Source organism: Oncorhynchus mykiss, chromosome 14 (assembly GCF_013265735.2).
Source record: "Oncorhynchus mykiss isolate Arlee chromosome 14, USDA_OmykA_1.1, whole genome shotgun sequence".
Classification (NCBI taxonomy): domain Eukaryota; kingdom Metazoa; phylum Chordata; class Actinopteri; order Salmoniformes; family Salmonidae; genus Oncorhynchus; species Oncorhynchus mykiss.
In genome coordinates, this window is record NC_048578.1 from 20,200,102 (window position 1) to 20,221,655 (window position 21,554).

The 21,554-nt window shown below is 41.8% G+C and overlaps 3 protein-coding genes across 5 annotated transcripts in view; 2 read left to right on the plus strand and 1 right to left on the minus strand.

The window, feature by feature from the left end:
- The first annotated feature begins 226 nt into the window (after window positions 1-226).
- On the plus strand, window positions 227-2,239 carry LOC110488964 (C1GALT1-specific chaperone 1). 2 transcript variants are annotated; one of them, XM_021561461.2, is made up of 2 exons: window positions 227-399; window positions 785-2,239. In XM_021561461.2, exon 2 carries the CDS (start codon window positions 803-805, stop codon window positions 1,754-1,756), a length of 954 nt encoding a protein of 317 aa, XP_021417136.2. In that variant the 5' UTR covers window positions 227-399; window positions 785-802; the 3' UTR covers window positions 1,757-2,239. The 2 variants fall into 2 exon arrangements, with proteins under 2 accessions (XP_021417136.2, XP_021417137.2); XM_021561462.2 differs by having other exon boundaries at window positions 240-395.
- A 3,912-nt stretch (window positions 2,240-6,151) lies between these two features.
- mcts1 (MCTS1 re-initiation and release factor) lies at window positions 6,152-15,407 on the minus strand. Its single transcript, NM_001160677.1, is given in 6 exon segments — window positions 6,152-6,583; window positions 13,214-13,281; window positions 13,780-13,913; window positions 14,007-14,104; window positions 14,935-15,087; window positions 15,290-15,407. Coding segments are annotated over 6 exon segments (546 nt in total). The 5' UTR covers window positions 15,301-15,407; the 3' UTR covers window positions 6,152-6,501.
- A 691-nt stretch (window positions 15,408-16,098) lies between these two features.
- The window catches only part of LOC110488965 (cullin-4B), a 37,486-nt gene continuing 32,030 nt past the window's right edge, over window positions 16,099-21,554 (plus strand). The window contains exons 1-7 of one of the 2 annotated variants that reach the window (XM_021561464.2): window positions 16,099-16,249; window positions 16,673-17,095; window positions 17,760-17,875; window positions 18,512-18,615; window positions 18,908-18,977; window positions 19,069-19,142; window positions 19,259-19,421. In XM_021561464.2, the coding sequence (XP_021417139.1) occupies window positions 16,231-16,249; window positions 16,673-17,095; window positions 17,760-17,875; window positions 18,512-18,615; window positions 18,908-18,977; window positions 19,069-19,142; window positions 19,259-19,421 (969 nt within the window). In that variant the 5' untranslated portion in view covers window positions 16,099-16,230. The other variant, XM_021561463.2, reaches the window with a different exon arrangement.

The window sequence follows — 21,554 nt, forward strand, 5'->3', positions numbered from 1 at the left end:
GTAGTGGGTTTTTTAATGAGTGTAGGTGTGGCAGCTGCAGTGAAGTACCTGGGTGTATGAGATTTTACCGCAGAAGAGTTATAAGATGTTTTGAGATTCTTTATGAAATAGCGGTATATAGGTGTATGGTTGGTTGGTGTGCAATTTTATTATTCCCCCCCATTTTATTTTTTGTATCATAAATGTAAAGTGATTGAACACAGTAGGTGGCAGCATTCACAAACAAGGTGTGCGAACGCCATGATAGCAAAGAAGAGGAACCCGGAAGTTCGTTGTGTTTGTAAATCCAACAGCTACCTTGCAACCCTGAGGTATATCAGCATACGGAAACCTCCTTCGACAGGAGTGGAAACAAAAAAGGAAAGGAGGGAATTCTCTGTCAGCTGCAGTCGTTTGTAGGTAAGTGTTTTCTTGATTTTTTTTGGGGGGGGGGGTGTTGAAACGTTTCTCTTAATGAGATGCCTTTTTGTGACTATAGCTAATCTAGCTAGCTATCTGTAACGTTCGCTAGAAATCAAGCTAACTAGCTATTCGCCTTGTTTCATTACTTGTAACCTGCTTGTCAAGTTATAGCTAGGGTAGCCAGCCAGCCATTAAATAGTTTTATAGTTTTGCACTGACAGTTGAGTCATGTCCTTGCTAATGCTAACAGTAGTTAGCAACACACTCGAATAACATGAAATGACAGTCATTGTTAGGTATGTAACTAGCGTGTTCTTTAACGGTCATGAGTATCCAGTTTGATTAGTAATATGGTGAATTAATGGTTTGTTCCTACTTTCAGCGTGTACTGTTGACAAACATGTTGTCGGAAGGCAGCTCCTTTGTGAAGGGGATAGCCCTGGGAGGCACATTCTGCCTGTTGTTGTCCCTGTTGGGGAGCTTTGCACCAGGCATGCAGTCCAGCCCAGAGGACCACCACCACCACCACATCAAGGCTCCCACCAAGGACGAGCTACAGAGCCTGTCTGATTCCCAGATGGTGGAGCTGAGCCAGAGAGTGCGAGTCTATTGCGTCATCATGGTTCAGCCTTCTGTCCTGGTGTATTGGTCCACAGCCAAGGACACCTGGGGTAAACACTGCGACCAAGCCGTATTCTACAGCTCTGAGTCGGCCAAAGCTCTGGAAGCGGTGGACCTTAACGAACAGGACGAGTGGGCCAAACTGCGCAAGGCCCTGAAGCATGCGTATGACAATGCCGGCGACCTGCGCTGGTTCTTCGTGGCGCGGCCCACCACCTTCGCCATTATCGAGAACCTTAAGTATCTCATTCTGGCCAAGGACCCCAACGAGCCCTTCTACATTGGCCATGCCATGAAATCGGGTGAACTGGAGTACGTGGAGTACCAGAGCGGCATTGTGCTGAGCTATGAGGCACTCAAGAGGCTGGTGAATGTGTTCAAGGATGAGGAGAAGTGTCCAGAGCGAGGCAGAGCCCTGTGGAAGCTGAGCGAGGAGAAACAATTAGCTATATGTCTGAAGTACACCGGAGTCTTTGCAGAGAATGGCGAGGACACACAGGGTAAGGGCCTGTTCAACAGTAAGAGTGTGGGTTCACTCATCCAAGACAGCATGAACAAAAACAACTTGGATGTGGTGGAGGGCTGCTGCTCTGACTTAGCCATCACCTTCAGCGGAATGTCACCAAACCAGATGCAGGTCATGATGTTTGGAGTTTACAGACTACGCCCGTATGGGCACAACTTTCATGATTCCTTGATATTCCTGCCCCCTGAGGGCTCTGACAATGATTAAAGTGCAAGTCTTCCCACTTTGGGGCAGATATGGCATTAACCAGACTGCTGCTGTCAAGTGGTGAATAAAGACAGTTTTCTTATTCAGTTTGTGAGCATGAGGGAGGTTGGCAAGTACTCGAGGGAGGCAAATTATTATTCTTAGTTTTTTATACCTTTTTGAATTTGCACTCTGCACATAATACCATTGTGGAAAAGTAATGAACAGATGAAGAAATCTGAAGAGCAAATGTGCCACACATTCCACGGATGGCCAAGTGTCTGCAGGTTTTTGCTCCAACCTTGTACTTGATTGATGAATCAAGGTCACTAATTAGTAAGGAACTCCCCTTGCATGGTTTAACACTCCATGGAATGAGTTTGACATTCCTGTAATCTAGAGTATACATTTTCATTAACACAATTGACATTTTTATTGGTATTTGTGGCTGATTTAGTTTAGGCTATTAAACTCAACAACAAAAATAAACGTCCTCACTGTCAACTACGTTTATTTTCAGCAAACTTAACTTGTAAATATTTGTATGAACATAAGATTCAACAACTGAGACAAACTGAACAAGTTCCACAGACATGTGACAAACAGAAATTGAATAATGTGTCCCTGAACAAAGGGGGGTCAAAAGTAAGTCCGTATCTGGTGGCCACCAGCTGCATTAAGTACTGCAGTGCATCTCCTCATGGACTGTACCAGATTTGCCAGTTCTTGCTGTGAGATGTTATCCCACTCTTCCACCAAGGCACCTGCAAATTCCCTGACATTTCTGGGGGGGAATGGCCATAGCCCTCACCCTCCGATCCAACAGGTCCCAGGTGTGCTCAATGGGATTGAGTTCTTTTTTGGGGTCTTCGCTGGCCATGGCAGAACACTGACATTCCTGTCTTGCCTGAAATCATGCACAGAACGAGCAGTATGGCTGGTGGCATTGTCATTCTGGAGGGTCATGTCAGGATCAGCCTGCAGGAAGGGTACCACATGAGGGAGGAGGATGTCTTTCCTGTAACGCACAGTGTTGAGATTGCCTGCAATGATAACAAGCTCAGTCTGATGATGCTGTGCCACACCGCCCCAGACCACGACGGATCCTCCAAATCGATCCCGTTCCAGAGTACAGGCCTCGGTGTAACGCTCATTCTTTCGACTATAAACGCGAATCCGACCATCGCCCCTGGTGAGACAAAACCGCGACTCGTCAGTGAAGAGCACTTTTTGCCAGTTCTGTCTGGTCCAGTGATGGTGGGTTTGTGCACATAGGTGATGTTGTTGCCAGTATCTGTCTGGTGAGAACCTGCCTTACAATAGGCCTACAAGCCCTCAGTCCAGCCTCTCTCAGCATATTGCAGACAGTCTGAGCACTGATGGAGGGATTGTGCGTTCCTGGTGTAACTCGGGCAGTTGTTGTTGCCATCCTATACCTGTCCCCCGCAGGTGTGATGTTCGGCTCTACTGATCCTGTGCAGGTATTGTAACGTGGTCTGCCACTGCGAGGACCATCAGCTGTCCTTCCTGTCTCCCTGTAGTGCTGTCTTAAGCATCTCACAGTACAGACATGGCAATTTATTGCCCTGGCCACATCTGCAGTCCTCATGCCTCCTTGCAGCATGCCTAAGGCACATTCGTGCGGATGAGCAGGGACCCTGGGCATCTTTCTTTTGGTGTTTTTCCAGAGTCAGTAGAAAGGCCTCTTTAGTGTCCTACGTTTTCATAACTGTGACCTTAATTGCCTACCCGTCTGTAAGCTGTTAGTGTCTTAACGACCGTTCCACAATTGTAAAAGAAAGAAAAGCATGAAAGTGTTTAAACCCTTTACAATGAATATCTGAAGTTATATGGAATGTTATGAATTATCTTTGAAAGACAGGGTCTTGAAAAAGGGACATTTCTTTTTTTTTGCTGAGTTTATAAGGCCACATGGAGTGAACATTTTGAAATAATCTTGAAGTATTGAGATGTCTCTAAACAGTTTGCTACACATGATTGGTTGCCACCATTGTAATATAAATTGTTGGTGGATTTGTTTGTTTAATTTTGGGGTAACTATTTTACTCACTTGAAACACCCGATTAAATAAATTGGCAGCCATGTTTATCCTCCTAATACCAAAAACTAAATGAAATTAATTGTTCTGCTGAGACTGTTGCTGCATTTAGTCATAATGGGAAATCAGTTCTTACTGACAAGTGCTAAACCAAATACTGAGCACTGTAAAGCCAAATAGGCCTATCTCATAGTGAAGCAGTTTCTTACCCCTTGTTATTGATAAGCTAATAGATCTACACGCGCAGTGCTTTCAGGAAAGTATTCAGACCCCTTGACCTTTTCCACATGGTTACATTAGTCTTTTTCTACACACAATACCCTATAATGACGATGCAAAAACAGGTTTAGACATTTTTGCAAATTATACAAAATAAAAAGATCACATTTACAAGTATTCAGGCCCTTACTCAGTACTTTAAAGCATCTTTGGCAGCGATTACAGCCTTGAGTCTTCTTGGGTATGACGCTACAAGCTTGGCACACCTATATTTGGAGTTTCTCCCATTCTTCTCTGCAAATCCACAAGCTCTGACATGTTGAATGGGAGTGTCACTGCATAGCTATTTTCAGGTCTCTCCAGTTGTTCGTCCAGGTTCTGGCTGGGCCACTCAAGGACATTCTGAAGCAGGTTTTCCTCTAGGATTTTGCTGTTTTTAAAGTCATCATTGGCCTCATTGTGAAATCCCGGAGCAGTTTCCTTCCTCTTCGGCAACTGAGTTAGGAAGAACGCCTGTATCTTTGTGGTTACGGTGTATTGATAATGTAATTAATAACTTCACCATGCTCAAAGGGATATTCAACATCTGCTTTAAAAAAAACCCCATTAACATTAGGTTCCCTTTGCGATGCATTGGAAAAGCTCCCTGGTCTTTGTGGTTGAATCAGTTTGTAATTCACTGCTTGACCTTACAATTATCTGTGTGTGGGGAACAGATGAGGTAGTCATTAATGTTAAACACTTATTATACACAGTGAGTCCATGCAATTTATGACCTGATAAGCACATTTTTACTCCTAAACTCATTTAGGATTGCCATAGAAAAGGGGTTGAATACTTAACTCAGGACATTTCAGCTTTTCAATTTAAATTGGTAAAAAATGTGAAACCTTGCACTTTGACATTATGGGGTATTCCGTGTAAGCCATTGACATCTCAATCCATTTTAAATTCCGGCTGTAACAAAATGTGGAAAAAGTCGAGGGGTGTGAATACGCTATATATAAAACATTAGGAACACCTGCTCTTTCCATGAGACTGACCAGGTGAAAGTTATTTATGTCACTTGTTAAATCCACTTCCATCAGTGTAGATGAAGTGGAGGAGACAAGTTAAAGAAGGATTTAAGTCTTGAGACATGGATTGTTGCCCATTGCAAGACAAAATATTTTAAATGACTTTGAACAGGGGTGGTAGGTGCCAGGCACACACTGGTTTGAGTGTGTCAGGAAATGCAACTATACTGGTTCACGCTCAACAGTTTCCCGTGTGTATCAATGGTCCACAGACCAAATGACATCCAGCTAACTTGACACAACTGTGGGAAGCATCGGAGTCAATGCCCCGTCGAATTGAAGCTGTTCTGAAAGCAAAAGGGGGTGCAAGTCAATATTAGGAAGGTGTTCCTAATGTTTTGTACACTTCTTTTTGGGACTAATGACTAATATGGCTAAGTCTGAATTTTTGAAGGACATACAAATGCTTGTCAGGCCCATTCCTTAATACCCCACTATCTGATAACTGGCTGAAACTGTAACCCTCATTTTGTAATCAGTTAATTTGCGCCAGTATATCTGTGTCCATTATATTTTATGTGGAAGTATTCTATGGATTTTGTTTTCACTGATGTCAAAGCCCTAATTTCATACCCATAACCTTTAAACGCCTATTGAGATTGGAAAGCAGGTATGACAGGTTTTTCCAAGGCCAAGTCTGCTTTTCAGTCGAGACCATGCAAGGAGACAACTTATTTCCGGATCACATCTTCTCTACTGATTTCCCAATGCTGTCAGAACAGGACCACGGCTGTATCCAACAACCAATAGGTGGTTCTCAATCGGGAGAAAGTCTGCTTTGTGACCCGAAAAGGGGCCGCCATATGTAGGAGTGTGAATTTGTTAATAATCAGGTGTGCCATCGAGGAGAAGCGGACAACTGTATCCTCTTGGCTCCCTATCGCTGAAGCCTTTTGAAATCTGCCACACCCCTTTTGAATCATTTGAGAAATGCGCACACGTTTAAAAACACGCCTGTATTCATGCCCCATCAAGCGTCATTGTACACCCTGGAATAGATTTAATATGGACAAGTGTCAGCTAGATTGTATGTATGAGAAAACAAGCAACACCTGAAATGTTGAATGTGACCATTTTTATTTATTTGGGGAGTTTATCTTCAGTTAGCCTCCAATTCACTAAAGAGTTATTTGATTTAACATCAAATCCATGTAACAGCATATGTGGTACTATGATCTACAATCCATTTAAAATGTTTTGCTCCTGGTAGCAAGTGAATCCCAACGACATTGGCAAAGAAACCATGAAATGTAAAGGCCGTGAAAATATCTTGAATGCAGGTTTTTATTTGTGCATTAATTGGGGATTGGTTCAAAGCCTCCAGCTAGTTACACAGCTAAGTCCATTGGTGTAAACAATTGACTGGCAGCCTCACTGTCAAGAGCTTCACGTTGTCCAGGGGTGAAGACATCTCACTTATACGTCTTCATGTGCCACAGTCCATCATTAAGATAGTGAACAGTTTCAACTCCTACTCCCTTGTTGACTTTCTCTCTGCTCACAAAAAAAGTGAAGTGGAATGAGCATTAGGCAAGTTTCCAAAAGTACAGTAGTATACATACACACACAGGTTGGTGGCACCTTAATTGGGGAGGATGGGCTCGTTAATGGCTGAAGTGGAATAGTTTCCGTATGTTTGATGCCACTCCATTTTTGCTCTGTTCCAGACATTATTATGAGCCTTCCTCCCCTCAGCCTGCACTGGGTACACATACAAGTACATTTCTGCGGTGTAAATGGGTCTTTCTATAAATAAGGGGGCCAATGTGTGACTGATCAACATTTCAAAATGGTTTGAAAGAAAATGTTTTATGCAGTTGTGTACTTTAGAGGAATAAAAGTAAATATGCAAAGTGGCCCATAACTCCACCTATACAACATAGACCTTGGACTACACATCCTTTAAGTAGAGTACACATACATTGGCAAGTCAAATTCAGGGACTTTTTCAAGAACCTAATTGTCATTTGTTTATAGGGCCTAATATAGAACCCCCCCCCAAAAAAGCGTAAAGTGTCAAAAGTAGGCCATTACCACTTAAGGAAAACTCCACCCAAAAACTTTTAGTCCATTGTTGATATACTGCCAAAATATATAAAGATGTCAGCAATCAGGTTTAAGATATGGAACTTTCAAAATATAGAATTCTGTCCCATATGATGCAACATTTAACTATTGTATAGCAACCATAGACTAATGAAACAACATACCAAAAATAAGAATGTATTTTTAGGCCTCTGCAATGCATTGATATTCAAATGATTAATTTGTAAAATGTGAGAATATTGTGGACATTGCCTGAATAAATAGACTGGATGCATGGCCATCTTTCTGTAGTCTGTGGCCAACGCAGGCACACATAATGGAAGGATTTGTATCATAAGCCAACAGATGTTGTCGTCCTCAATAACCGCACGTGGTTTTACCGCAACAGAGTAGGGCTTCACCCTTCAATTGAAGCAGCGGGAAACAAACACAACTGGCCACATCGCTCACAAACAGATCAAAAATTAAATCACTGATAATTATATGGGAGCAGAACTTACAAATTGGCTACAATAATTACAAGGACTTTTCAAACACCAAATTACGGTCAATATTTGATTTTCAAGCTAGGCCTAAACCAGCAGTCTACTTGAATTTCTGAGCTCCAATTCAAGTTGGCTACTTTCAAGCCCCTGGTATTGTTTAAAATTGCAGGTGTAACAAGGAAAACAAAATGTATTTCATCAGTGGTGTAAAGTATTTCTACCTAAGTTGTTTTTTGGGGGGTATCTATACATAACTATTTATATTTTACTTTTCTACATTCCTTAAAATATTGTACATTTTACTCCATACATTTGCCTTGACACCTAAAAGTACTTGTTACATTTTGAATGCTTAGCAGGACAGGAAAATAGTCAATAGTTCACGCACTTATCAACCGAACATCCCTGGTCATCCTTACTGACTCTGATCTGGCGGACTCACTAAATACACATGCTTAGTTTGTGGCTTTCCATAAATAAATAAAATGGTGCCATCTGGTTTTTAAATTATTTATACTTTTACTTTTGATACTTAAGTATATTTTAAACCAAATACTTTAAGTCGAATGTTACTAGGTGACTTTTACATGAGCCATTTATTACGGTCAAGTATGACAGTTGGGTACTTTTTCCACCACTGTTTCGTGTTTTCATTACCAGATCATATTGTGAATAAGCCCACTGGGCTATGAAATGTTATTCACAGTGTATTCAGACCTTGACTTACGTTACAGCCTTATTCTAAATATCCCTCCCCTCTCAATCTACACACAATAGCCCATAATGACAAAGCGAAAACAGGTTTAGACATTTGCTAATGTATTACAAATAAAAACATACCTTATTTACATAAGTATTCAGACCCTTTTATTAGACTTGATTGCACTCCAGTGCATCCTGTTTGCATTGATCATACTTGATGTTTCTAAAACTTGATTGGAGTCCACCTGTGGTAATTTCAATTGATTGGGCATGATTTGGAAAGGCACAACTGTGCATGCCAGAGCAAAAAGCAAGCCATGACGTCGAAAGAATTGTCCGTAGAGCTCAGACAGGATTGTGTCGAGGCACAGATCTGGGGAAGGGTACCAAAAAATGTCTGCAGCATTAAAAGGTCCCCAAGAACACAGTTGGAACCACCAAAACTCTTCCTAGAGCTGGCCGCCCAGCCAAATTGAGCAATCGGGGGAGAAGGGCCTTGGTCAGGGAGGTGACCAAGAACCCGATGGTCACTCTGACAGAGCTTTAGAATTCCTCTGTGGAGATGGTTGTCCTTCTGGAAGGTTCTTCCATCTCTACAGCACTCTACCAATCTGGCCTTTATGGTGGCCAGACGGAAGCCACTCCTCAGTAAAAGGCACGACAGCCCACTTGGAGTTTGCGAAAAGGCACCTAAAGGACTCAGACCATGAAAAACAAGATTTTCTGGCCTGATGAAACCAAGATTGAACTCTGGCCTGAATGCAAAGCGTCACGTCTGGAGGAAACCTGGCACCATCCCAATGGTAAAACATGGTGGCAGCATCATGCTGCGGGGATGTTTTTCAGAGGCGGGCCTAAGACTAGTCAGGATCGAAGAGAAAGATGAATGGAGCAAAATACAGAGCGATCCTTGATGAAAGCCTGCTCCAGAGCGCTCAGGACCTCAGACTGGGGCAAAGGTTCACCTTCCAACAGGACAACAACCCTAAGCACACAGTCAATGTCCGAGTGGCCCAGCCAGAACCTGGACTTGAACCCAATCTAACAACTCTGGAGAGACCTGAAAATAGCTGTGCAGTGACGCTCCCCATCCAACCTGATAGAGCTTGAGGATCTGCGAAACTCCGCAAATATAGGTGTGCCAAGCTTGTAGCATAATACCCAAGACTCAAGGCTGTAATCGATGCCAAAGGTGCTTCAACAAAGCACTGAGTAAAGGGTCTGAATAATTATGTAAATGTATTAAAAAAAAAGTATAATTTGGCTAAAATTTCTAAAAAAATGTTTTTGCTTTGTCAATATGGGGTATTGTGTGTAGATTGGGGAGGGAAAAATCGAATACATTTTAGAACAAGGCTGTAACGTAACAAAATGTGAAAAGTCAAGGGGTCTGAATACTTTGCGAATGCACTATATATCCAGAATAATTAATAGGAAAAGCACTGGGTGTTGTGCAATAGTCTATCCTATAGAATTCTGCACAGTAGACTCCGTGTCCAATCCGAGGCGCAAAAACATATGTAAAGGAACTCATTACCTTGAGGCTTTCTCAGTTCAATCTTGGGATATTAGAACCAATGTGGATCCAGGCACAACTGTCTTCACTGGTGTAATGAATGAGACACATTCTGGACATTCCTCAAACATTACATGCGCTATCACAACAGCTGAAAATTCCTTCCTGGATCAGATGTGAGAAAATATCACACTTAAATAAATCAGCTGGACACCAAATGCGCATCCAAGTATCAATGCATAATTATTTTAGAACCATGTTAATGACCGTATCAGTTTAGGTTTTAAGGTTACTTTTTTGGTTAGAAGCAATGGGTTTTGCAATCTCATAGATCATTTTGGATATGCATACCCATAACATGACACTGAACTGCTACCTGGAAATGGATCCTATTGCAGAAACTTATTTACTGGACTCCTGGAAAACACCACTCACTCCTGTCCAGTTCCATCTGATTTCTGCTTGGATGCTAGATCATTTCTGTTAATGGATGACCAGTATGCCATTCTCCCTAGGACTCTGATAGGTGCAGAGCTAGTCAACCCAGTGGTGCCTGAACTTTTTGATAATACTAGCTTGTTGACGCTTAGAAAAAATAACCGCTATAGTTACCACTGCTTTATACTAGCATGGGGAACATCTGAAGGACTTGTCCATGAGTCTGTCATCAGGTGCTAGCGGCTGACAGACTGGTGGTAGAACAATCTAAGGCAGGAGAATCGGTTATATCAGCCATTGTGACTGAACAATTCTGAGAGCCTTTTCTCCTGGGAAGATGGTGAGCTTATCAATGCTGTAAACATCTGTTCCTTTGTTATTCTGTTTTCTACGTTTTCATTGGCTGGTAACTTGTATATGCCTTTGTGTCAAACGGATTCTCAAGCAAAGTGTGAGCAATAATGTTAACCTATCTGTCCCCTCTGCTCCCTATCTGGAAGAAGAGGGACAGAACATTCTTATGACTGAAATGCCATTTCCCCCCAGACAGGGAAGTCTGAAACCCCTGGTTTACAGAGCACCAGGACTAGTTATGCTGAGATAACATAAAAAGGGGAGATTGTTGCAGAGTACATTTTGATTTGTTATCTTATATGACCTGTAGAAGGGACAGGTCATTCTGTTCCTCATCTTGTCTGTAAGGTTGCTCTGTTCCCTGATATGCTCAAAATCGCACTGTTTCAAGTTGCCCTTTTGTAATATAACTAGGGATGCGCAATGTATTGGTAAGCAGATCGGAATCGGCCGATATTAGCTACAAATGTCAGCATCGGATCTGTCTAGTTTAACGCTGTTGTGCAAAACCGATGTCAAAGCTGACATGAATACCTATATAATGTAGGTAGATGACGTAATGACGGCATGAAAAATACAGCGCTACACGTGCAACACAGCATTCCTAACCTGGCCCACAATGTCTGCTGTGTGGATCCATTTTCAAGTTTCAAAGGAAACTAACAAAAAGGCCATATGTAACATTTGTGCTGCTATTATTTCCAGAGGGGAGAAAGTGAAATATTTCAATACCACAAACCTAATCACCCATTTGAAAGTGCATCCCCCCAGACGTTCAGCGATTACTTAGAACCAAAGCAGAAAGAAAAAAAAAACTTACCACACTTCCAACAACTAAACAAGTTCAAGTCCAGCAGTCATTTGAAAGAGTAAGAACATTTCAGCGAGACAACTCAAAGGCGAAATCCATTAACGCCAAGATAATGACAATCTGTGCTCTGTTGTGGATGTTGGCTTTCGCCGACTGGTTGAGCACCTCGAGCCCCGGTACACGCTACCAAGTAGGCGCTATTTTTCAGATGCTGCCCTACCAGAGTTACACAGCATCCATGAGCGTCACTGCTATTAGCTTCACGACTGACATTTGGACCAGTGATGTCAGCCCCATAAGCATTATGAGTCTGACAGCACAGTGGGTCAACAAGGATTACGTACTAAGGAAAGCCGTATTGCTCCAGAATGTGCTGGTTCTCACACCGCTGCTGCCATTTCAATGGCATTTGAGAACATGTTTTGAAACTTGTAAACATGAACACTCCTAACTACATTCAAACAACTGACTGGAGAAATAAGCTCAAACTGTCTGCAGCAGACGTGATACCCTCTGTCATGGCAGTGGAACACCTGCTCAACAAAACTGCAGACACAGACCGTGGGGTTAACTTGCAAAAGTACTCTACTAGAGGCTGTGAACAAGCGATTCGGTGGCATTCTGACCTGCTTTACTGTGTCGCCACCTTTTTTGATGCTAGGGACAAGGCTACTTCGATGCAGACAAACAGGGTTCATGTGAAATGTTAGACACAGCTGGACAAGATGGAAATGGACACAGTGCGCACCGAGGAAGAGGACCCATGACAGAAGAGGCCACGGACAGACAGAGCTGAAACTTCACTGCTTGACATCATGATGAAATCCTGGTTGAGAATGAAAAGACTGAACAAATGAACAACGAAACCCAGCAAATAAGTAAAATAAATGGGTTTTGATTGTTTTACAGGTAATGGGGACATATGTAAATGCCAACAAAACTTTTTGGTCCGTGTGTGTTAAATAGTTAACTGTACTAGAATATTTTAAAGGCCTCAAATTTTAAATATTGATTATTGGTATTGGGTATATTGGCAAGGAAAACAATCGGGTATCCGCCAAAAATGTAATATCGGCGCATCCCTAAATATAACCAGTCTGTTTCTAAACTACTGTGTTCTAACTTCCTGTGAAACAATCCATCTATTGATAAGCAGAATTAACAGGCTCATTCAAAGGGCATGTGCAACACCCCTCCCATTCTGGGTCTGTATAAATGTCTGAAATCACCCCTCCCATCCTGGGTCTGTATAAATGTCTGAAATCTAAGAGCGAGTCGAATTGTTTTTTTACCTTGCATGCATGCTTGTAATAAAGCTTTTTATATTGAGATCGGACTGCCTTCTGAGTGGTTTTTCCACCACAATAGCTGCACTGCATTTCTGAGAGCTCTATACAAAAAAGAAACTAACAGCTAGATCTAGGATTCTTAAAGGGTTCAAGTTCAATGTCTAATTTAACTGATGAATGCTTAATACATGATAACGCCATCTTAAATGCAAGGTCAGAAAAGTAATGTTTCATGCCGCTCAATTTTGGGGAAAATCCATCAAGACACCAACCATGATAAAGGGTTAAACATCAACTCGTGAATTTGATTGAATATAGCTATGCCCCCTTATATTAATGTAATGACATGAAGAATATTTTTTGCAGATTATTATCAATAACTTATCAACAGCTGAAACAAGTTGTTCAGTGTAGGAAATCCTCCCTGGTACCCTAGATTATAGAAAGACCCAAATAGGAAAAAGCACATGATATGATACTTACATGTCTTCTGCAGACATCTTCATGACTCCGACACAAAGGGCATGTTGCTTGCCCTCCGCCATTATGGCCTGAAACCAATTGTCAAGGAAACACCATCTCACATGCACTTGATACTAACAGGAAGAACCAAAAACACCAATGCTGGTGTATGACATCATTACAAGCTGACATAACGGTTCAGAAGGTAAAAATGTGTAAAAACATGTATGGGTCAAACTGCAACATTATAAACATTAAGGTTGTGATTGGCCTTGTTTTAGCATCTTTTGGTCAGAGAGTTGAAAGGTCAGTGACTCATACACTCTGGTATCAAAATGCTGGTCTGAGTCTCCCACTTGGAACTCCGACTTGAGGGCCGATCTAGTGGTAAGACATTTCCAACAGGAACTTGGACCTCCTAGTTTCTGAAAGCATCATCATGATCACAATGAATATAATTGGATGGATGGGGGCCAGGGGGCCTGATCCTAAATAAACACTTTCACTATTAGACACTGAGAATACAGCCCAGTAAGATGTTGTACTGAACATAAATGTTCAACATAAATCGGTCATAGGAAGGATACAACTACTGTTTCTGAGGCAGAGGGGTAGAGTTTGGCGCCTGGGGACGTCAATCCAGGACACATGATATTGGCTCCACTTAAGACAAACTTGATGGCCCCTTTGTCTACTTGTTGGTGTGGAAGAATAAAGGGGTCTGTAAAATATGAACAGAGAAACTTACTGAACAGTACACTGCAACACAGCAATTCATCAGACACCTGCACATCAAAAAGAGCAGAGGTCTTACACTTATGCAGCAGTCGGAGGGTTGGGTAGAACGGTCCTTCTCTTTGTCTGAAGAAGAGCAATTCTCCATTCACCGTCAAGATTTCAATGTGTTCATGGCTGCAGGTTGGATGACGGAACACAAAACAACATGTCAAACTCTTCTCTTGTCCACCCAAGGGGGGGCAATATCCAGCCCCCTTGGCTTCTCAGCCGAAGCATGCAACGGGGCCAATGTGTACAACAATCCCGACACCGTTTCTAAATAGATATCCAGCATCTCCGAACACCTGTGTGTAACGGAAGAAGGAAGCTAGAAAAGTGTTGAAAGTTTTTTTTATTTTTTTTATACTGTTGGCTGCAACAGTTAAAATGTAGAATAAGTGTTTTTTGCATTTGTAAAATTATTTTGATGTGATATGAAAGTAGAGGGCTTTGTATCTCTTGAACCCAATTGCAATTGAGAATCCATTTACATTTATATGGAGTATCAGACTGTTTTGGATGCCAGAGTCAATTTGCCTCTAGACATAACTTAAGGGCCTTGGATGGTAAGGAGTAGGCTAGACTACACTCCTTCACAGTCCATCTTGGCCTAGTAAAACTGATGTCAACAAATATTCAAAATACAATGGACTTGTTCGACATTGCAGCAGACAGTGCTGGTGACTTGTGACTGACTGATCAACGAATCACCTTGCATGATCATAAATAACTACTAATTATTATTTGTAGATCAGTCAGTTAGTCAACATTTACCCACACTGAGAAAGGGGGATACCTAGTCAGTTGTCCAATTGAATGTATTCAACTGAAATGTGTCTTCCGCATTTAACCCAACCCCTCAATCAAAGAGGTGCATCATGGACTTTCTGATCTGAAACCATTGACTGTACATAGTCTCGAACACGGCCACTGATAAGGGGGAAAAGATTATCTTCTTGACTTACCATCGCACTATTTTGACAGGGTCCTTTTTTGGCATGATATGGTTGAGCCATGACTCAATGTCTGGAAACTGGTCCAACAGCTGGTTTTTGATGCCTTTGATTACAGAGGTCTTCAGCTGAATACAGTTGGAAACATTTTCCTTCTCATCAAATCTGAAACGAGACAATAGAAACACATTCATGTTAGTTTGACCCTTCATTCAAATGAAAGCTAATCAAGAGTTATCAGTTGATAAGTCTATTTGGAAGACTAAGAACATGTTATAGTTAGCTAGCTAAGTGGCTATAGTTAGCTAACTAGCTGCCTGGTCATGTAGATAGCAAGTTAGCTAGGGAAATCATGCGTAATACCTACTTCTTAAACATCCTCGTTGGTCGCGTTTGCTGTGTTCTTCTCTACCTAGACAAGTCTATTATTTTTGCTTGATGTTTGACTTTAATGAACAAAAATCCAATAACATGTATTTCAATTCAATAGTCTCCCCACGCCTGTTTCGCAGTTTATAGGCAGCAAGTGACGTCAACTTGCGACATGCATGCGACAGTTTCGAACGAAATACGGCAGGATCCGAACCCGAAGGCCCCATTCGAATATTTTAAAGATGAGTCCTTCCTTCCTTCCTCCCTTCTTTCTATACTTTATTCTTTTCCATGTCCTTTCTATATGTTGAAAATACGTTGTAAACCATAACTTTTGACAGTAAACCAGAAAACTTAGGAAAACATAGTTGGGTTACTTGGGTACATTAAAGCACACTATTAGACCATGTCAGAAGATTTTACTACATGTAGCAGGCAGGTAGCCTAGTGGTTAGTGCGTTAGACTAGTAACCGAAAGGTTGCAAGATCGAATCCCCGAGCTGACAAGGTAAAAATGTCGTTTTGCCCCTGAACAAGGCTAGGAACTCACTGTTCCTCGGCCGTCATTGAAAATAAGAATTTGCTCATAACTGACTTGCCTAATAAAATGGAAATACATTTACACCATCTCTGGCGCCATCTTGCGGTACATGACAGTTGTACAGCTAAATAAAGCTTGCTAAGTAGCATAGCCACTTTTGCAGGTCGTCATTAGTTACTACAGACACAAAGTCCTAAACCCCGCCCATTTCTACAATTTATCCTCTGAAATGTATTATTTTAAACCTAACCCTAACCCCACTGCTAACCTTATGCCTAACTCTAACCTTAAATTAAGATTAAAAGCATACATTTTATTTTTATTTTATGGCTGTGCTAACTAGTGGAAACCACTTTTGCAGCAGTAACATGTGGGTAAAGCACTTCCGGTAGGTCATGGAATCGCTTGTAGAAGGTACGTTTTGATATTGAACTTCCCAGGTGTTATGGCAATTTAACACTTGATACATTACATTTTTCGGCTAGAAATAAGTCTCTATTGGATGCCGACAAAACTAACTACCGCTCCACAACGTGGATATTAAAGAGAGGCCAAGCAATAGGAAGCAGTAATCAACCATCTTTCTTCTGCCAGCAGAAATAACAAGAACAGTGAGAGGGTCCAAGTCATTGAGCTGGTCCAAATGGGGCTGTAGTTTGCAATGTATTGTCTGTTTCTTAGCTAGATACTTGTAAAAGACCGGACGACTCGGTTGGAATATAGCAAGATAAACCTTGGAATCGCGACTTGTTAACCCACGGCACATCTGGAGGTTTATGATTAGTAGACTGGCTATAGCTATTAGAATTTGTATTCATTTTTTCATGTTTCCAATAGGTTTACCTTCCCCTAATCCCCCACCGCCAACCCAAGAGGCTAGACCAGCAGCTTCAGATGTAAATAACGACAGCAGTATCACGCCTTCGAAGAAGAGGAAAATAAACAGTTCTGAGAGGGAAGACATTGATTCAATCTCTTCATCTCCTAAAACCACAAATTATTCATCTTCCTCCTGCACCTCCACTTCGCAACACATTCAGAAGAAGTTGAGGTTCGAAGATTCAGTAGATTTCATTGGACTGGATGTGAAAATGGCCGAGGAGTCGTCTGCATCGTGTTCTTCTAACAAGATGAAAACAGTTTTTTTGGCTGGGGGTGTTGGGCACCATGCAAACGGGCTGACGAAAACGGCAGGCTCCACTACCTTCTCCAACAGCAAACCTGGCGCTGCAAAGAAACTAGTCATCAAGAACTTCAAAGGTAGTGTGATATTCAAAACATTCTAGTGATGGATGGATGCAAGGAATTGCTTGCTGTAATCCCATTTGTCCCTTATAGTGAACGTTTCTTTTAAAATTGTGTTAATTACTTGGCCTTGCCTAAAGTATGTGCTTTAGTCTGGCTAATCTATGCAATTTTACAGTTGAATATGTGTCATTGTAAAATAGGTGCTTCGAGCCCTGAATGCTGACAGCCATGGTATATCAAACCGTATACCACGGATATGACAAAACATTTATTTTTACTGCTCTAATTACACCGGTAACCACTTTATAGTCGCAATAAGGCACCTCGGGGGTTTGTGGTATATGGCCAATATACCACGGCTAAGGGCTGTATCCAGGCACGCCGCGTTGCGCGTAAGAACAGCACTTAGCCAGTGACCATATGCCACACCCCCTCGGGCATTATTGCTTAGTTATAAAATGCACAATGATACACTACTATTTAAATGCCTGACATGATGTAGTTCATTTGTGTGAATATTGTAATTTTTTTAGATGTTAGACTGATTATGTGTAAAAAAAAAAAAAGACAAAAAAAAAACAACAACAAAAAAACAGTGGTACAGATAAAAGAATGACACATCAGAGAATTACTGTTCTGAAACTGCTTCCCTGTCTCTCTTTCATTTTCTTCACAGAAAAGCCCAAATTGCCAGAGAACTACACACACGAGACCTGGCAAAAGCTAAAGGAGGCGGTTGAGGCCATTCAGAACAGCATTTCAATCAAGTACAATCTTGAGGAGCTCTACCAGGTACCTCAATGCTGCACCGGCCTCATTTCCCTTCAGAACAGCCCTGGGTCATGTTCACATAATATTTTATTTGTCACATGCTTTGTAGACTAACAGTGCTTACTTACGGGTTGTTTTTCAACAATGCAGAGTTAAAGATAATAAATATAAATACACAGTGACTAACAAATAACAATGACGAGTAAAAACAACATGGCATTTGGCACCAAACCTGGACTTGTCCAATAAGAAGTGCTTGTTTTCATTGACCAATGCAAAATGTTTTATGCTCCCTGCCCTAATGAAAACTACTCTGTGGTTGTGGTTATTATGATGATTGGCCACAGATGGGAAGCCCTCCTCCTCTGTGACCTTGACTTCTTATTCAAACCTATGATTTTGCAGTCAGTAAGCTAAACAGTCTTAACAAACAAGCTATTTTTTTCTTCATGTCTCTAGGCTAGTATCTTGCGAAAGAGCTTGACAATAATTTGTGTGATATGTCTGCACTGTTTAATAGCTGTGTTGAGTTATGGGATGTTTAGATTACTTGGTGGCGGTGTCTTCTGTAGGATATTACATTCATAGATAATCAGTGTTTTAGCCCTGAAATGTAATAAACTCTTTAAGCACTCTCCTTTCTGTTTGTTGTTTTAGGCTGTGGAGAACCTCTGCTCCCATAAGATATCAGCCAAGCTCTACAAACAACTGCAGGTTGTGTGTGAAGACCACATCAAGGCACAAATCGATCAATTCAGAGAATATCTTTTTCTGTGTGTGTAAATAGATGGTACTAGAAAGATGGTTGAATATATGTTTAGACACTGCTTAATCCTTGATCACTCAATGTAGGCTTTCATAAGTCTAATTATTTTGTTCAAGTATTTACTAGGGGATAGCTTTTGTCCTTTGAACTACAGAAACTGAAATCATGTTCTTATGAAGGTTGATATTGAATGCATGTCTTTTTAATCATGTGTACTGAAAGGACGCTGCGGCTGCTTTGTGTTGTTATGCATATGAAACCTGCTACATCCTTGACTCAGTGCTCACGGATGCACTGGACAGTACACTCTTCCTGAAGAAAATAGACAAGTGTTGGCAAGATCACTGCAGACAAATGGTATGTCTAGGACTCTGTCCTTGATAGGATGTAATTTGATTCAATCGCATTCAAACAATTTCCTATAAAGGATTTCTTTCCTCTTTTACAGATCATGATTAGAAGTATATTTTTGTTCTTGGACCGCACCTATGTTTTACAAAATTCAATGCTCCCGTCAGTCTGGTGAGTTTCTCTCCCTCAAATAAAAATTCTGTAGAAAACATTGTTCAATTTCTAACTGTGTTCTGTCAATAGTAATTGGCTTTGGTTCATATTAATATCACCCCTCTTCCCTTCAGGGACATGGGCCTGGAGTTGTTTAGGTTTTACATTATCAGCGACATGAAGGTCCAGAGCAAGACCATCGACGGAATCCTGCTGCTCATCGAGAGGGAGCGCAGCGGCGAGACCGTCGACCGTAGCCTGCTGCGGAGCCTATTGAGCATGCTTTCTGACCTGCAGGTATGGCTACGCCCCTTCACACAGGGTATGGGAAAGCCTACTCAGTGGATTTCTTGTCCTATTCGCCCGGTTAATCAACCCTTAGCCCCTACCCCAGTGGTTCCCAAACAAGGGGTCTTGAACCCATGTGGGGTCATCTGATGAAAATAGGGTCACATGAGAATTTCCAAAATCCTGAAGGAAAAAAATATATACCAAAAATTTAAACGCAACAATTTCAACAATTTTATTTACAGTTCATATAAGGAAATCATTAAATTGAAATAAATAAATTAGGCCCTAATCAATGGATTTTACATGACTGGGCAGGGGCGCAGCCATGGGTGGGCCTGGTAGGGTAGAGGCCCACCCACTTGGGAGCCAGGATTAGTTTTTCCACACACAAACGCTTTATTACAGACAGAAATACTCCTCAGTTTCATCAGCTGTCTGCGTGGCTGGTCTCAGACGATCCCGCAGGTGAAAAAGCCGTACATGGAGGTCTAGGGCTGGTATGGCTACACGTGGTCTGGGGTCGTGAGGCCGGTTGGACATACTGCCGAATTCTCTAAAACGATGTTGGAGACAGCTTGTGGAAAATAAATTAACATTAAATTGTCTGGCAACAGCTCTGGTGGACATTCCTGCAGTCAGCATGCCAATTGCACACTCCCTCAAAACTTGAGACTTCATTGTGTTGTGTGACCTGCACATTTGAGTGGACTTTTATTGTCCCCAGAACAAGGTGCACCTGTGTAATGACCATGCTGTTTAATCAATGCTCACTAACAGGGATGTAAACAAATATTTTAGAGAAGTAAGCTTTTTGTGTGTATGGAACATTTTGGGTATCTTTTATTTCAGCTCATGAAACACTTGAATCATTCCCATGGTGAAAGGCTAGGACCGCGACGCACACTATTGCAGAGACTTTTATATTTTCGGCGGCAATTGAGATGGTGAAAAAAATGTGTGGTGAGGCACATAAACTCTTATCATTACCTATGTCGGATAACTGGTAAACAAAGAATTTATGCTATTGCTAGCAATCAAGCGTAAAGTCTGACTGACTCAAGCTCCCCAGCTTATGCTTTCCAAATGGGCGTGAGGGCCAAGATGCACATGCGTTGACTTTTGTCGGGGATGTTATTCATGAAGACATATTGTTCTGTCCCACGATTCCTGAGCATGAAACAGCATAGCGGATGTTGGGATCGAATGGTGGGCTTTTGCACAGATGGGGCTCCATCTACAGTATGGCGGGCAGGCCTCTGCACTCTAGTTATGAATGTGTTTTCCTCTGCCATATGGACACATTGTATGATACACCAAAAAAAACTGCCGGCAAAAGAGCTGAGCACAGAACTCTGAGATACTGTATATGGCAGCAGGTAACTTTTGATTGTAAACTACATCAAACCACATCCACTGTAGGCACACGTGTTCACAACTGTGGAAATATGGGATCAGAGCATGACAATGTTCTATTTCACACTGAGGTTTGGTGGTTATAGAGGGGGAGTATTGGAAATATTTTTCTCATTGGAAGAGCAGTTTGGTACCTACTTCCCAATCCATTTGACTGTGATCCTGGCTCAGTTGACATGCCGGTAAGTGAAATCGAACAGTTGATCGAGCTGCCATGTGCTCGAATGCAGCAGACAACGCATTCACGGGTCACTACAGAGGGGATTTGGTTCCTGACTCAAAGGGAATGCCCTGCTGTCTCCCTTTGAGAATTAATGTCGCGTTCAAAACGACTCGGAAATCTCCGACTTCAGTGCGTTCAAGACAACTGGGAACTCTGAAAGAAACGAGCGCAGACTTGGAAAAATCATTTTGAATGGTCATCCAACTCAGAATTCCTAGTCGGGAACTCAGGCCTCTTTTCATAGACTTTCTGACCTAGAAGATCACTAACGTCATGATTTGACCTTGTATTTTTCAGTTCCCAGTTGTCTTGAAAGCACCGTAAAACTCATGGTAGGCTACCTTTCACCAGCTCATATCTGTATGAAGCTTGATTCGGTGCTCTCAACTGCATTAAAAAAACAAATATCGACCCAGGTTGGATGTGACAGCAGAGATGAGATGCGCCCTGTCGACCACGGCCCCTGACTGAAAAATTCCGACGCGACATGCATCAAGCACATC

Excerpts from the sequence above, each read along its gene's own strand:
- LOC110488964 (XM_021561461.2), top strand. The coding sequence starts at position 803 with ATGTTGTCGGAAGGCAGCTCCTTTGTGAAGGGGATAGCCCTGGGAGGC.